Source organism: Aplosporella prunicola (assembly GCF_010093885.1).
Source record: "Aplosporella prunicola CBS 121167 unplaced genomic scaffold K452scaffold_23, whole genome shotgun sequence".
In the NCBI taxonomy this organism is placed as follows: Eukaryota; Fungi; Ascomycota; class Dothideomycetes; order Botryosphaeriales; family Aplosporellaceae; genus Aplosporella; species Aplosporella prunicola.
Genome location: NW_022983551.1, coordinates 591,986 through 608,745, shown reverse-complemented (window position 1 = coordinate 608,745; position 16,760 = coordinate 591,986). Strand labels below are relative to the sequence as shown.

General features: G+C 50.5%; 5 protein-coding genes across 5 annotated transcripts; 2 read left to right on the top strand and 3 right to left on the bottom strand.

Moving 5' to 3' along the window:
- Nucleotides 1-99: 99 nt before the first annotated feature.
- K452DRAFT_311550 (uncharacterized protein) lies at nucleotides 100-1,140 on the bottom strand (the record flags this gene model as incomplete). The annotated part of the gene is made up of 1 exon (XM_033543437.1): nucleotides 100-1,140. The coding sequence occupies one exon, from the start codon at nucleotides 1,138-1,140 to the stop codon at nucleotides 100-102; it is 1,041 nt and encodes a 346-aa protein (XP_033394341.1).
- Nucleotides 1,141-1,317: 177 nt separating this feature from the next.
- K452DRAFT_256263 (uncharacterized protein) lies at nucleotides 1,318-3,563 on the top strand. Its single transcript, XM_033538392.1, has 2 exons — nucleotides 1,318-1,757; nucleotides 1,815-3,563. The coding sequence occupies exons 1-2, from the start codon at nucleotides 1,533-1,535 to the stop codon at nucleotides 3,270-3,272; spliced, it is 1,683 nt and encodes a 560-aa protein (XP_033394340.1). The 5' UTR covers nucleotides 1,318-1,532; the 3' UTR covers nucleotides 3,273-3,563.
- Nucleotides 3,564-4,813: 1,250 nt separating this feature from the next.
- On the top strand, nucleotides 4,814-7,164 carry K452DRAFT_338756 (uncharacterized protein; the record flags this gene model as incomplete). Its single annotated transcript, XM_033545290.1, has 3 exons — nucleotides 4,814-6,353; nucleotides 6,416-6,596; nucleotides 6,652-7,164. 3 exons carry the CDS (start codon nucleotides 4,814-4,816, stop codon nucleotides 6,698-6,700), a joined length of 1,770 nt encoding a protein of 589 aa, XP_033394339.1. The 3' UTR covers nucleotides 6,701-7,164.
- K452DRAFT_361276 (uncharacterized protein) lies at nucleotides 6,851-9,310 on the bottom strand (the record flags this gene model as incomplete). The annotated part of the gene is made up of 11 exons (XM_033546407.1): nucleotides 6,851-7,129; nucleotides 7,196-7,448; nucleotides 7,520-7,656; nucleotides 7,732-7,903; nucleotides 7,986-8,079; nucleotides 8,141-8,324; nucleotides 8,376-8,451; nucleotides 8,499-8,589; nucleotides 8,652-8,656; nucleotides 8,709-8,948; nucleotides 9,061-9,310. 11 exons carry the CDS (start codon nucleotides 9,308-9,310, stop codon nucleotides 6,910-6,912), a joined length of 1,722 nt encoding a protein of 573 aa, XP_033394338.1. The 3' UTR covers nucleotides 6,851-6,909.
- Nucleotides 9,311-10,146: 836 nt separating this feature from the next.
- Nucleotides 10,147-16,085, bottom strand: K452DRAFT_256255 (uncharacterized protein; the record flags this gene model as incomplete). Its single annotated transcript, XM_033538391.1, has 2 exons — nucleotides 10,147-11,560; nucleotides 11,627-16,085. 2 exons carry the CDS (start codon nucleotides 16,083-16,085, stop codon nucleotides 10,191-10,193), a joined length of 5,829 nt encoding a protein of 1,942 aa, XP_033394337.1. The 3' UTR covers nucleotides 10,147-10,190.
- Nucleotides 16,086-16,760: the final 675 nt, after the last annotated feature.

Genomic DNA, 16,760 nt, shown 5'->3' with positions numbered 1-16,760 from the left:
TACCCTTCAGGATCGTCGTCAAGACTGGCCTTGCCCGTGGACAACCTCATCTTGTATTTGGTCAAATATACCAGGCACAGGAACCTAACTTCCCTCTGATTATAAGTGGCGATCCCGAGCCAAAGCCTTGATGTCTTCAATGTCGCTCACAAGTTTGTTGGACTTTTCCGAAATAGCCTGGCAACTCAAGCTTACAGGATCTATCCCACACGGTGCGTGGTGAAGTGTAGCTAGAGCATCCGGAGCATCAGCAGGAAGAAGCTCGGAGAACGTGTTCGAGTTTTCCGTCAGAACGCGGAGAAGTGACTGTATGCCGTGCTGAAGCTGCTGAGCAAACTGCGTGATCAAGGTCAAATGCAAAGTGATTGCGGCAGATGACGAAGCCGTGAAGGAGCCCATTTTCACGGAAGGGACGCTGACCGAAAGGTCGTTGGGGCCTTGGGAGATGCACTTCCGCATGTGACAAAAGACGCGCTCCCAGATATCAATCAGGCGACGATGGCATGCGATCAGCAAGTATGTAGACGAATCGTCAAGGGTCCCACGATTCTGTATCGACGCAACATCGCGGTAAGTGTTAACAAGAGACTGGGTGAGAGCGAAGGTATCATCGACAGAGAAGTGCAGGTCCTTCGGTGGGTTCTCGGGCATCGAAGACCAGATGGATAGCGATGGTATGGTTGCTAGATGGCAGCTGAGGCTTTGCGACAGCCTTGCAAGTTGGCAATCAAGGTCGACTGTGGTAAAGGATGGCGCCGTGACAGAATCGTCAGATGCCGAGTATGATTCAGAGGGCGACGTTGTCGAGAGCTGCTGCGGGTTGGCAGCGAGAGCGGTGTCAAAGAACGACGGATCGAAGGGAGGAGCTAGGAGCGATGCATCCCAAGGCGTGGTGGGAGAGAGGGAAAAGAGAGTTGGGTCGAGGATAGCGTCATCTTGAGACTGCGGAGGGAGTTGCTGTCGCTTTGGCTTTGGCGGGCGGCAGCCTCGCCTCGAAACGCTAAAGAGGCATTCTGCGCCTGCGGCTTGACAGCGGGAGCAGACTTGGGCGTCGGGGCGTTTATTGCATCGCAGCTTGTGCTGGTGGCAACGGTTGCACGCAAGACGATGCTGTTTGACGGGTGGTGTCGTTGTCGACATGACGTGGAGCGTGGTGGAGAGGTGGTGGAGAAAAGGTGCGGAGTAGCGGCGGGAAGGGCGCACATCCGCTGTCCACTGTGCCAATGGCGGCTGGTGCTTTGCGGTCACGTGCCTCTCCACCACTTTCTTCCATCATCCATCATGGCCGGTGACCTCCATCATCATCAACACTAGGAGTGCCCATCTCCTCCGACTGTTGCCTTGTGCCATCACTACCCAATTCGCATTCGGTCTTCTCCCGCCCACAATGCCCCGACAACGCGCGCTCCTTTTGGCCCCATCGGCGACGTTCGGTGAGGTCGGTCAACTCGACAAAGCCGAATCAGCCTACTTGTACCCCACGCCTCACCTCTCTTTCGCATGCACCTCTCTCTCCTTTGCTTCTGCCCGATATGTCTACCGCCGCCCTCAAGCCCGCCTCGGACACTTCAGCCGATGCTCCGGCTAAGCCTCCGCCTACTCCTCAGAAGAGAGGCGTTCGCTTCTGGCTCATCATTGCTGGCCTGTCCATCACCGGTTTGCTCGTAGCCCTTGAGGCCACTATCGTTTCCACTGCCCTTCCCTCCATCATTGCCGATCTCGGTGGCGCCGATTCCTACGTTTGGGTCATCATGGCCGTAAGTTTTCTGACGCGCGCGCGCGCATAAAACACAGCAAGCTGACCCTGCCTGCAGTATTTCTTGACCATGACGTCCTTTCAGCCTCTTTACGGCCAGCTGGCCGACATCTTTGGAAGGCGCTATTTGACAATCTTGGCTGTTGCTATCTTCACCTTGGGTAGCGGGCTCTGTGGTGGTGCCGATAACTTGAACATGATGATCGCTGGCCGTGCCATCCAGGGACTTGGCGGCTCCGGCATCAACGTCTTGGTCGAGCTCATCATCTGCGACATCATCCCCTTGCGCGAGCGCGGAACGTTCATGGGCATCATCTTCGGAGCCATCACCCTCGGCACCGCCCTTGGTCCTCTCTTTGCAGGTCTAATCGTCGAATATTCGACTTGGCGATGGGTCTTCTACCTTAATCTACCGGTTGCTGGCGTCGCGCTCGTCGTCTTGACTCTCTTCCTACAAGTCAAGTACGACCGCAAACTCAGCATTGGCCAAAGCCTCAAGAGGATCGACTACTTTGGCAACGCCCTGTTCATTGCCTCCTGCGTCTCGACTCTGATCGCATTGGGCTGGGCTGGCACCGTATACCCTTGGTCATCATTCCGCATCCTCGTGCCATTGATTCTTGGCTTCGCCGGCTTCGCCGCCTTCCTCTTCTACGAAGGCTCGCGGTTTGCCGTTGAGCCTATCATGCCTCTCCACCTTTTCAAAAACAGGACTTCTTCCGCTGTCTTCATCATAACCTTCTTCCATAGCCTGGCGAGTGTCTGGGTGCTCTACTTCATGCCCGTCTACTTTCAAGGCGTGCGCATGTCTACTCCCGCTCGCTCAGGTGTTCAGCTGCTTCCGACGGTCGTCGTCATGATCCCATTCGGCGGCATCGGTGGCAAGCTCTTGGAAAAGTACGGCAAATACAAGCCCATCCACCTCGCCGCATTCGCTATCATGGTGATCGGATACGGACTCTTAACGTTGCTTGACGAGAACTCGTCGACAGCCGAATGGGTCATATTCCAGATTGTCGAGTCCATAGGCTTTGGCTTGATTCTCGCAGCCCTACTCCCAGCCTTACAGGCCAAGCTGTCCGAGGCAGATTCAGCAAGCTCGACGGCCACGTGGGGCTTCATCCGGGCCTTTGGCATGGTTTGGGGCAGCATCATCCCCTCTTCCATCTTCAACAACCGCTTCGACCAGCTCGCAGGGCGCATCAGCGACGTTGCTATTCGCGAGCAGCTCTCCGGCGGGCATGCGTATGAGCATGCGACAAAGGCGTTCGTCAGTGCTCTTCCCACGGCTAATGGTGTGCGAGACCAAGTCATCAGCGTATTCAGTGATAGCCTGAAGCGGACGTGGCAGATTGGTATTACGTTCGTCGGGTTGGGCTTCCTGTTCGTGTTTATGGAGGAGCAGGTCGAGTTGAGAAAGGACCTTGAGACTGAATATGGTCTGGATGAGAAGGTTTTCAAGGACGAGGAGAAGGACTCCGCTGCTACTGAACCTCGTGGTAAAGCTGAGAAGTAGGGATTAGAGGCTTTCTTTGGCGGTTTAAAAATATGTAAGATTAATGAAGCAATTATTAAAGTATGGTGAGGTTAGTGGTTGTCAACGGCTCGTATAATGCTGGGAGAGTTTTCTTGCTTGAATCATCTATACTAATGGCGTTTTTGTGGATCAAGAGGGTTTACAACTACTCGTGGCAAAGGCAGAAAAAGCTATATCGATTAAACAATATTTTACTACGGCTCTTTTCATCTGTCGGTGGATCTCGGTTTGCGGTGACGGGCGCTAGATAATGGTATAATAAATTGGAAGGTTACTATATGAGGTCACCTAATTTTCAAACAATAATAGAAGTTTATTCACCGTACATTATCTACAGATGAATTGTGAGATGACATTAGCGGCCAATCACTGCATCTGATAAGTCACATATGGGGGCTGAGACCAATCATCTTTCGCAAACACACTTCCAACAACCACCCGTGTCACAATGCGTCAAACAGTACCTAAAACAGCAGCTGCAAACGTTAGCCTCCGCCCTAACCCCAAATTTATCTGACATGCAGCCAGCTAAGGTGAGGTGGCCTCACTTGCGACGTGAAAGCCTTGCGGAGGCCGCATGTAGGAGATCAGCTGCTGGTGGATAAGCCGCCACTAAGCAGCTACCCTGGTCAGCTTACTGCATCAGTGCATGACCGTTTCGGATCCCGGCATGACGCTTCTGGGGTCGTTAATGGAAACACAGATCCAGAAACTCCCTAAGCCGGATTAGGATCGTGATTCCAGTTTGGTTGTGGCTACCGCAGTCACCTAAAAATATATTTAATGAGTCTTCAAGTACTCGGAGAGGAAGAAGTGACAGGGTAAAATCACTCGGGCACTTTTCGTGATTTACCATTAGATTCTCGGTTTTAGCATAAACTCGAATGGTTCAGAATAGTTGTGCCAATCTGAAGTTCGGCTCATTTGGCATAAAATGTTGAAAACTATATTACATTATCAAGTTGTGGGCCAACTCATAGTCACGTAGCTTGCTGGTCATTTCCGGATTATTTTAATGAGTAGAGGACAAACTTGTAAGCAAAACGGCGAGGCTGAATTAAATCCTTGTCTGTACCTTCATATCATGGAAATAAGGCATTTCGGCATTCACGAAGGCAGTATCTTACTATCATGACGTGTCATCCATACAAACTTGAATCCTTCAACTTCATCAGCTCTTGCTCATTTGAAGTCCTGCTAAAAAACATCACATGGATCAAACCCTGGAAAAATCATCGTCCTTTCTTCATTCAGCCTCATGGGGAAACTGCTGCTGCCTAGATGATGGTTTTAGGTGTGTGATGGTGAGTGCGCAATGTGAGAGGTAGCCAATGCGCTCACTATTTTTGGGCTTGAAAACCATTATACGAAAGGTCTTATAATCCCAACTATTTCTTTTTTGACCTTCTGCAGTGTCGATTAAGATACAGTGTTTAGAAAACAGCCTTCCACATTGAAGGAAGAATTTTTGATCAACTACAACCGTGGTCGAACAATAATCCTTGCTTAGCAATACTACCATGTCACAACCAACCGGTCACATATGCAGAAAGAGAAAGGACCCTTCACGACCTCTGTTACTAACCAGAGCATGGTGGTATATACCACTTCATTTTATCTGTTCAACCGCTCTGTCAGTCACTGTAATCCTACTCAACGGAGAAGTGTTTCCCGTCGACCGCACCTCTACATACCGCATCAGCCAATCAGATATCACTACCTTGATCGCGGCCGGACTCAGACTTACCTCTCTCCTTGGTTCAACCTGGCACGGGATACTTGCCTGGCGCTGCACCTTCATCGCTATCGAACTGTCGGGGCTTTCTTTCTCGGAGATAGCGAAACAAATATCCTGGCGCTCGGGACCTCTGATACCCCGAAAGAGCCTTCTCTTCTGGATATCGACAGCCTTGTTTTTACCGTGGCCAGCACTGATGGCGGGTCCTGTGCTGACCGGGTCCGTTTCATGGGTACCCAACAACAAGGTCAAAGTAGAAAAGGGGAATATTGTTACAATATCGCAGGTGACCGAGGCCATGCCGCCGAGATGGGCCAGCGTTGTGGCAGGGCCGTTGGGAGCCCAAGACCACGTTCTTATAGCGGCGGGCGCGTCGTACTTCAACTTCAACAAATGGTACAACAATGGAAAGGAATCTGTACGGAATCCACGCAGAGTTATTCCCCAGCTTAACGGGATACCTGTAAACAGCTCACTATCGGATGTTGTTATGCCACACTTCAAAATTACGAGATTTGAGTGGGTCCAAACGCTGGATTTGATACCGAAAGAAGTACAGAAGCAAGTTCAAAACAGAACGACAGACTGGTTCACCCTCGGAAACACTGGAAGACCCATTACGAACTCACTATTATCTACAGCCGGCACCGCCCTGTTGGTACGAAATAAAAAGGACCACCCTCTCAACGGAACTAGTTTCCCAAAGCCAAGTACAGTCGCGGAAGAGACTTTTGGGGCTATTTATCTACGTTATCACGACGATGCAGGAAACGGGACCATGGCGAGCGAAGGATGCTCAAACACAGACACACCAGTAAAGGAATACCTCTGGATATCATTCGACAATGTTATATACTGCATCGCCATGGCGAAACTCAAGTGGAAAGCTGGCGTGATCAGCTGTAAGGATCCAATATTGGTCGCAGACACGCTTCTGGAATGCCGAGAACAGAACATGGACCACATCGATGCCGATCCTCTGGTTGAGTTTACACTACAGATAATACCTGAGACGGTACGAAACGTCATGTGGATGAGTACCGTGAACCTGGACATTGAGAAGAACACAGATGCCTACTTCCAAAACATCCTCACCCTGACATACCACGGTGCATGGAGCGCGAATGTCGAAGACCTCAAGGGCCCAAGAGGACAACGTACATTAGTCAAAGAGCCCGTACAAGCCAACGAAGCACGCATAGAGTTCTGGCGTGTCTACACATGGCTAGCACTCAATGTACTCGTTGCATTTTCCGGCATAATCGTGTGTATTCTCCAAAAGAAATGCTCAAGGCAAGTGGTCCGTGAGCCTGTTCTCGCAGGTAAGTCGCTCCTTAAAGAAGGAAGAAAGTGATCCGCAGCTGACAACTGCAAAAATGAACAGCATTAATGTTGGACCCGACGCCGATTTTCGAGAACGAGCAAAGCGGCCTATGCGACACTGACAACCTGGACAAATCAAACGACAGCAAGGGCCGTGTTCGTCTTCATACATCCACATCATCAGGCTCTTTGTGGAGTCACGACAAGTTATGGCTGGAAGACCCTGAGAAAGATGCTGAAAGGTTTGTGTGTCCATCCATTTGAGTAATGGGCACTGATAGTCTTTTCCGAGTGCAGCCATCAATTGCTCATAAGAAATGAGTTTCGAGGCCAGGATGATGAGTGAAAAGGAAAAGAAATATCCAGCACTGGTATAAGAATAACCTAGCGATATTGATAAGAATTCAATATCTACATCCCGACAAAGCCGTTGGAGATCTGTACATGTACTACAGGCAAACGGACCAAGGTCGCTTAGTTATTTTATTCTATCAGTGGACTAGTTCCGCTTCACGAACCAAAATAAGCCGCCCTAGCAAGTACAGTATCTGCTATCTACCTTTCCTTTGCAGTCTCCATAGTGTCCCGGTGAATTGAATGCCCAGACACATCATGTTCCGCATCCCACTGCTCCAACTGGTCTTTCGGCACCTTGACCAATTTATGTGTAACCGAGCCATCATCCAAGGTTAAAACAGTCTGCCTCATCTCATACTTACCAAAGTATGGCAGTACGTAAATCCAAATCCAGTAGTAGAAGCCGCATACAAGAATACTGAGCACCGTTAGTTGAATCTTTGCTAAGCCGTTCCAGGCCGAAAGAAAGAAGAGATATACTCACATTCCGATTCCAACGATACAATAGGTACCGTACCAGAAGCTGACATCGCCGCCAGTCGCTCCGCCTTCCGGAGGATACCAGGGCATGATCAGGAGGAAAAGGTTGACGGCCAGGAACAAAATCACAGCAGGGTCCCAGCAACGGAACTCGGACCGTCCGATTCCAATCCGCTTGCGTTGGCGTCGGATCAAGTACAGGCCGACTGTCATGAGGAAGTAGAAAATGGAGTTGGGGTATGTTTGGAGATCAACGACTACATATTAGAAACATGGGTTAGCTTGTGATTTCAAGACGAGTGTAGGCGAGTAGAGTGTGGGTGTATACCAAAGTTAAACGCATCACCAGCGGGTGGCGCCACGATCATGAGCGTTGTCATTCCCCATTTCAACAAGTATGGTCCAATTGGTGTTCCGAAAGGTTTGGTTGTAGTCCAAAACTTAGGCCAAGGCAGGACGCCTTGTCTACACCAGCTGTCAGCTTCAATCGTCCCGTATTTTTTAGTCCATTTTGGATACTGGCAAGGGTGAACAGCTTACCGTCCAATTTCGCGGATCATTCGTGATTGACCGATCAGCACCGAAATCAGGTTTCCAAACGCGCTGATAATGACCAGAATATTGAGCCCTTGGGCAGCTTTTTTGCCAAAGACTTTGGTGAAGAAAAGTGTGGCGGCGGTCTGCTCGGCAGTTTTCAGCTCATCTTTGGGAACTGTCGTGTGATTGTTAATGTAGTTCTTGAGCAATCGCTGGTCCTCGCAGATAGAAGGAGAAGTTCGGAAAGGTATGCTTACCAGCAGCAAAAAAAGCGATGTTGCAAAGCATGTACATAATAGCAACGATCAGCAGCGAGATCGGTGCACTTTTCTTAACGGTGCGGACGGGATTCTGAAAGCATTTAGCTAAGCCCACAGGTCTGTTGCCTGCACTTTCAATCATTTTTTCATACCTTGATTTCGTTCATCACGTTGAAAGCGTTTTGAAATCCTTCATATGCGAATGTGATCTTCACCAAAGCATTTGCCATAGCATTTCCATTGCTGGAAGTGCCGGCAAAGGCATCGCGGAAGTTGGCGTGTGGATCGGGAACAGAAGTGTGGCCACCGAGGACGACAAGGCCGGTTATGCTGACACTGTCGTTCATCAGATATTTGAAGGATTCTGTTCAGATTTTGCAGACTTACAAAATGAGAGTCAAAACCTTGATGAATCCAAAGATATCCGAAAGCCAAATGGCAAGCTTATCGCTCAAAACAAGCACTATAAAAATCAGCCTTAGTTTTCATAAAACTCTATGTAATACGGACAGACAACAGCAAGTGTGTAACTTGCAACAGCTACGCCCTTTTGCTCCCAGTTTGAGGGGCTGTAATCACTCATCTTAAACGCATATTGAGCCTTTTCGGGTTAGATTAGGCTTTGAAAAGGTACGGTTTGCTATTTTGGATTGTTTGACTCACCAGGACTTACTACCAGTTAGTTTAATCGTATATGGTCTTTAAATGAGGTCAACTTACCAACTGCGTTACTACTGCTAAAAGATAGCAACACCGACTGAACCGCAAATGTCGTTGGAAAGAAGTATCGCGGACGCGGATAAGCTTGTTCCAGGTAGACGACTTCGGCTCCGGAACGGGATGGAAAGTTGGAGGCTAGCTCGAGGTACACTCCGAGAGCACAGCATGAAATTACGAATCCGATGACCCAGTACATCAATGCCAAGCCGACTGAGCCAGTGTTTGTCAAGATTGATGCCGCTACGCACAGTCAGTACTACGTTTTCTTGTTAAACTTGGGGGATGACAAAACAAAGGACTACGATAAAGGTATGGTTTGATCGTGCTCCAATGGAATTTGGAATGTACTCACGGGTTGAAAAAACACCAGTTCCAATCATTTGCCCGATATTCAGGAAAATAATGGTGAACCACTGAACTTTGTACCCCAACGGGGAATGTTGCTCGACAGGTGCACCAGTGGCTTCCTGGAAGGTTGGTAGCGATCCATTTCCGCCTTGCTCGCCAACAAAGGCCAAATTCCCAGTTTTGTAGACGTTGGACGAAGGCGAGGTAACGCGAACAGCCGGGTCGAACTTCTCGGCATCATGCGCGTCAGCCATGTTAAACGCTAGCAAACGGGCCACTAGCTCAAAGCTTTTGGCGGTGCGATCGTGAGAGAGCTATCATGGGCTTCTGAAGAGACCGTGCGCTTTAAAGGCCTCGGCTGGGAGTTTTATTCAACTCTCCAGTCTTTCATGCGGCTAACTGATCGTGCAATGTCGCACGCCGATGACGCAATTGGATATGGGCGGGGTGCGCCTACATATACCACCCAAATGTCAAACACAATCCCACATCGCTTACCCTGACAAGTTACTCGCCAGCACCTCATCGCACGACATAGTACCCTTGATGGTGGCAACCGGAGCCGTTGTTGGGTCGCCGCATCGACACGAACCCTCGGAGCACACTTGTCGAGGCCAGTGATGTCTCTCGCTAATGACCTTAGGTAGCATCAAATAAGCTTGGCAAGTCTGGCTTATCGATGGCGACATGCACCTTCTTGAAGTGATTTTCTAACGTGATCGGGACAGATGTTTGCCGGGAGTCTAGAGCCGCATATTCAGTTCAGTGATAACCACTGCATCTAAAAATAACCTCTGCAGGTAAAATTTTACATGCATCTTTCCGCATATGCATTTCTAAAAGACCCATCCATTCACAGGCACGGAAATTATTGAATTTACGATTCCGCGAATCAAAGTTGGAGTAATACCATCACGGAAACTTCGAGAGCCAGGGCTAAGCCAGGCCTGGCCTCTGCATGTTCTTATCAAAAACACTCATTGAGGTAGAAACTACCCCAAACTCACAGTAAGTCTCTGATCTCCAACCTGTACAAGACATTTTGTTTGATTGTATCCAACTTCTAATGTACAATCACATCAAGACCATCAACCGCAGCCACTACCCCTCGGAAACGAACCCTGCTACGAACCCCTACATCCGCAAGTTCCGCAGCTCTTCCTCCAAATCAGTTGCGTGACGAACACCCTCAGCTGGTTGATGGTGGTTTCCACCCGCAAGCGCACCACACTGCGGGCAACGCGTCTGCTCCATCGGCATGCCGCACTCGCCCACGGTGAAGGGATGTCCGTTCTGACAGTAGTACCAATGTCCGGTGCCGCGGAACTCGGTAGCCATGGCCGCAAGCACAGCTCTACGCTCCTCCGAGGTCACCACGCTGAAGAACGTCGATTCCTTGAGCATTTTCTCCACTGTCGTGGTCTCGTTGGCCATGCCCTTGGTTGAGCCAGGATGCTGCTCGCAGAGACGCTTGGCTGTTGAGATGTGCTCCATACCTTGTTGGCGCAACGTCTCTGCGGTTTCGGCGGGCGCGCTCAATCGCTCAATGGCATTATATTGCGCGATGAAGACGTGGGCTTCGACAACCTGAAGGGGATTCTGCATCTTCTCTGCTTCGTTCAGTAACCCCGTACAAACTTTGTGGTTCTTTGAGAAGTCGAGCTCCGCATCTGCGCGTAGTTCGCGAGGGACCTTGTCCTTCCAAACGGCGACGACATCAGTCAATATACCGATGTCGCAACGGATGAGGAGGGCCGATGCCATCAAGTATGCCCTCGTCTGGAGAACCTCGTTGTCGAAGTGAAAGGATCCCGTTGCGTTCCGTCGCCGACGTGCGTCTTCGCACAAGTCCCAAACTTTCTTGAAGGGCTGCTCCTCTTTCCGGACCTTGTAGACATACCTCTGGATCTGATTTCGCAGACTCAGGATGTTCTGGTACCGACCCGATAGTAGCATCTCACCGGCAGTCTGTCTGATCAAAATGCACTGGTGGGCTGCACTGCCGGAGATGGATAATTTGACAGGGGCACTTGGTGCAGGGCTCACATTTTCGGCGGTATTGACCAAGTACTCATGAGCATCCTGGAAGCGTTGGTAAAGTGCAAGGTATTCGTCGTTGGACCAGACGATGAACTTCTTCATGGACTCATCGAGGAGTGCCCGCCGGACGATGCGTCCATATCTAGCAACGTTTCGAAGAGGGCCTCGGCATGTCGGACACACTTTGATCGCCTCGTTCTTCGAAAAATGCTCGACAGGCTTGACTCCAGAAAGTGTTCCGTCGGGAGATGTGTGGTAATGCGCGTTCATGTCCATGTGACCATCCATGTTGGCTACAGTCATGATGTGTCCGCAACTCGGGAAGATGCAGGGGTCTTCGTCCAGGTCTATCTCTCTGTATTTTAACATCATGATGTAGTCGACTTGTTGGTCCTTGATGTCTTCGGTGGCGCAGTTCTGGCAGTATTCTGCGCCCGGGCACTTTTCTCCGCAAAGGGAAGGGCCTAAATGTACGTTAGCTTATGGTCAATGGTAAATAAAAAAGTTTGACTTCAAACAGGTTAACGCACATCGATGTCCACAGCTTAGAATCTTTTCGCATCTCCTCGAACAAGGCAGCCAGTCGCAAGGTGCCGCACATGGAAGGCTGCATTTGCTATGAGGACAGTTCGAAGAACAAACAGCTTCAGCGCATGGGTCGCATGGCTCGCGACATTTCTTGCTGCATCTCGAATGACTGCATTGAACCTCGCAAGGTGCATCGCAGAGTGGACAAGGCTTGTCGCCGTGGCAAGGTGTTCTGCAGCTATGACGGCAAGTGGTGTAGTTTCTGCCACACACCTGTTTGCAAATTCCATGGTTTTCCGTGTCTATTGCCCCGTTGACTCTAGTTTTGCAAGAACTGCAGGAGTGCTTACATGTGTGTCCACACGGCAGGACTGCGCCGCAAGATGCGGAGCATTTGAATTCGTCAGTAGTGTAGTTGATGTAGCAAGGAAGCCGTAACTTGTGTCCGCAGCCCGGTATGTCTCGGGTGACTATGACCTGGCAGGTAACTGAAGAGAGATTCTGAGCTTGCCAGCATGGAAGATCGGGCTTCAAGTGGCCACAAGCCAATGTCCTGGTTGAGTCGTGGACGTTGACTGTACATTTCTCGGGACAAGACCGTCCACAGGTACGAGGACATGAGTGATCGCATCCCTTTATCGGCCTTGGGCAGGGCTCCAGACACTCCACCGCGTCGTGTAGCATGTCGGAATGACATTTGTTGATGCAAGCATGACCACAACGTAGTCTCTTGTCACAAGCCTGATTGCAACCGCCTTCGGGAGACAGTAAGGGAAAATCATCGGGCGAGCATACGATAATGGGCTTATCGCGGTGACGCGGGCAGCAGAGTTCGAGTTGGTTTCCAATTTGGCTTCCTTCCCGGAGAATGTCGAGTACATCAGCCCACATCTGGACTCCGCCGGCAGTTTGTGAATTCCCAATGACGTACATTCCATGCTGGGCTCGGGAGAGCAAAACGTTGATTCTGTTGGAAGTCTTGAGAAAGCCACATTTGTTTCGCTTGTTGGACCTGACAAGCGAGATGATAACGACTTTTGCCTCCTCGCCTTGGAAGTTGTCGATGGTCGCTACTTTCAGTGCCGTCAAGGCCGACGCCTTACTGACCTGAGATGATTCTTCCGGCACTAAGCCCGCCTGCTCGAGTTCATCCAAGTCGCGATCGTTGAGGACAAGTTCGCACATTCTTCCCAATCTCTTTCGTAGCTTTTGTAGTTGTCCCAAGTAAGGAGTGATGACAGCAATGTCATTCGCTCGATAAACGCCTTGCCTCATCAAGTGAGAAACTAGCGCCGTAGTCATCTCTATCTCGAAATCATTTGTATGACTAGTCGCAATCGCGGCTTGATCTTCGTCCGCATTTGCCTCAGGCTCTGTGTGGTCGAACCAAAACAACCTTTCCTTCATTCCGGGAACGTGTGGGTATGAACTCGTTGAAGGAGCATCATTTAGCGCAGGGTAGAGTGTGTCGCGGATCAGTTGCGAGATGGAGGGATGCATCCGCCGTTGCGTCTCGAGCGTGGTGAACGGCAGCTTGATCGCCTCTGTATCGTTAGGTTGCACTAATCGCTCGAAAAGAGATACGTCCAGAGAGAACTGCTCTCCTGATGGATGTTCCCTCCCGAGATCATATCGCTGGATTTGTGGACGAAGCTGAAGGTGATCTCCGATGAGGATCGCATGCTCAACTGATGGCAGCAATGCAGTAAGCGTATGGGCTTCAAGTACTTCTCCAGCTTCTTCACAGAGCATTACTTTCGTTCGGACACGCCGGAGAAGCTCGAGATTTCTCGCAAGCCCACTCGTTGTGATCCCGATGACTTGAGCTTGCTGCAGACAGCGGAGGTCCATTTCCATCCTGTTCCGCGCATACGAATTCTTGTTCGACTCGTACTCAGACAAAGCAGTAACAATGTTCCTGCTAAGCTTGCCCCGGATCTGTCTCGTCCAAGAACGATACAGCATCTCACGTTCTGGGGATGTCATTCCGTGTACGGGGCTCTCCTGCAAAACCTCAAGTGCCCTCGGCTGCTGGCCCCGATTGCTGAATGGTTGGTGGAGCCATTTGTGAATGGTAGTTTCAGGATGGTGTTTCACGGTTTGATAACCGTCAGCTTCCATATAATCTTCAACACCGAAAAGTTGGTTGTGATGACGAGGATAATGAGTCTTGAGGTATTCTCTGACTGATTTCCAAGACTCTGCTTTGAGATATTCGGCGGTAAGTCCTTGAATTTCCTGCTCATCTTTTTCCAATGCGGTGCGGTATTCCCAGGCCAAATGCTTTTCCGTTTTCGTGCTCTCCATTTTCCTGGCGATAACACGGAGGTTGAGTGCCTGGAGAGCTTCAGATTTGGATCGGGAGCCTACGCGGATAATCTGTTCAACACCACTGTCGACAAGGTGTTCAAGCAGCTGATCAAGAGCATGATTGGTGTAACAGACACACAAGATGGGTCCAATGTCAGAAGCCTTTCTGTTGTCGAGTAAGATCTTGATAAGGGCGATACCAGTATAGCTTTTTCCCGTGCCCGGTGGACCTTGAATGAGCGCCAAGCTCCTTGTGAGGGAGTCAATGACGGCGCGGCACTGTGCTTCATCCAATGACGAGTTCTCTTGAAGAACTTGAGCATCAAGTCTGGTGCCATCGGTCGATAGGTAGAGATTTCTGTTGTCTTTCGTGATCGCTTTCAAATTACATCGGAAATATGGCTTTCTGGAATACACCGGAGGGAGTACGGGTGTAATCCCACCCGGAGTTCCATTCGTTGGCGCAAGAAACTCGGAAAACGGGATATCCTCCGTCTTCGACATTTGCTTTAGAGCTTGAAGAGTCGGCTCGAAGGCAGGAAGTAGCACGCCCGGGAATTCGATTAGTAGCATTGAATCCCGGCCGGGACATCTCCGAAGAAGAGCACGGATCGACTCATCGCTGTGCTCAACAAGTCGTACCGTAAGATAGGCAGCGTCAGGATGTGAATAGAGGTTGGTTGGCTCTTTGCGCGTTGCACTGGAATTGTCGGGTTTTTCCTCATTCTTCTTTAGCCTTTCGGTTGTATCGCAGACTGAGCAAAACAAGGAAAGACCGTCTTGATGGAGGAGGCAGATGAGAGCATCTGGTTGGAGGCGGCGAGAGTTTGTCCACCACTCCTGCCTTGCACGAGCAGTCGCCCCTCGGAGTTGCTGCAGCTGCCCGAAGCCAAGTTCGCACTGAAGGCCGTCTCGCCTGTCCACCGAGAGATTGACGACATTCACGTCTCTATACGTGTAAGTCCTAAGACCCTGTTGTTTGGTTGTCCGAGTTTTTATGTGATTGTTTTGCTGTTGCATCCTCATAAACTCGGTATGTATGGCGTCGCGCAGCTGCCCAATGGTGTCCTCACGGAGAAGTCGGAAGTTCCTATCCAATAGGCCTTGAACGCCAGGTTGGTGCCAGTCTGATGAGTCTTTAGTCGGCAGGTACTCAATTCTTTGCGACATGATCTCCTGTAGTGTTGGCAAAATTCTAATATCTTGAATGTCTTCATAGTCATTGTCGTGTCGACGACCTAGGCGTGAGAGGGAGCCGGGAAGGTCGCGAGAGAGGGTGAACGAGGCTTTGGTAGTTGATGCTTCGGGTTTCGATTCAAGTGCAGGAATAGCGCTGCCGATTCCAAGACGCCGCTGGATTTTGGATAGGTGATACTGTGCTTGCTGTAAAGACGTCTCATCATAAGACGCGACAGCTTGTTCAAGCGTAGCGCGAAGAGCGTCGATTATTGGCGGAATCTCCAGGTGGATCTTAGCGCCACCGTTCAATTCGACAACTTTGGAAAACACCAGAAGGACAACGTCGAAAATATCCGGGAGCGGTTGCGAGTCATTTGTTTCAATAGTACCGACAAGAGCTGTAAGCATTTCTTCGGTGAAAGAAGCTAGCTTGATGAACCTTTGACCAGCTACACCGTAGAGGAAGTTGTAGATGCTGCCGACCGACTGCTCTAACACTATAGATGCTAGGACATCGGGATGGGAAATCGTTTGGAAAAAAGGAATGTACTGGCTCTTGAACTTTCTTGTCTTCCGCGGCATAGGATCGACCTCCATGTCTCTGTCGATGAGCTCTCTGATGCGCACTAAGCCGCCAGCCGATGCCAGCCGCGAGACCACGGCTTGACGGGTCTCCGGCTCGCTTGCGACAAGCTCAGCAGCCTTTTGGAAGAATCGCGAGAGTTCCGGACCGAGAGGAAGAGCGTATTCGCCATCTTTAGGGATCTGGAACCTCCAAGTACGGAGCTCGGCTTCGGAGGTTGAGCCGACACGAGGCGCGGATTCACGCCTAGGACCTTGAAGATTGGATCTACCTTGAGGCGTGCTGTTGTTATGGACCTCCGCTCTATTACTGTGTGCGAATTTGCACCTCTTCCCGTAGTGACAGCCTGCTGGCGTGGCGAAGAAGCGGCAAGCCTTTTTGGGAGGCATCTTTGGGGCGTCTGTTTGATTTGACGATGGTTGGGGGTGAAAGAGATACAAGGGTGGGAGAGGCGCGATGACCTGTCAGAACTGCGTCGTGGTGGAGTAGGAGTAGCCGCAGGCGAAGGTCGGTGTGGCCGAAAACGAAATACTTGTCTCTGAGGAAGAGCGAAGCCGACCGACGAATCGCCTCACTTCAAGTTCCGCCTGTTGATGCTTGAGGCCTAGGCTTGCGAGAATGGTACAGGTTCCGTCTTTCACGGCTTGGACTCGGTTATCGTGATTGTCGGCGCTGACAACTTCGTGGTCAATATCAAGCAGTTGCCCAGGAACAGGCCCATCGGTGACCGGCGCGTCAAGCTTAGCGTTCGGTTTCGGTGCCGGGCAGCTCGTCACTCGGCGCGTCGCGTGGGTAGATGATGTGCGGTTCAAAGAGTATAACAAGATGGAGTGAAACACATTGGTGGTGGAGGTTGAAGGGAAGGAGAGTGATGCTTTGCCAAGCCATAAAGTTGACTAGGCGACAGCAAGATGCGGCTTGCCGGTGCAAGGAGCCGTCGGAGCCCACCACGTATTAAGGAAGCACTACGTGGGGCGGCGTAGAGTAGGTCTTTGCTAGCATGCATGGCGCAAGTTCACTCACTCCATATACTTATTGGGTAGCCTTACTGCACCAAAATGTCT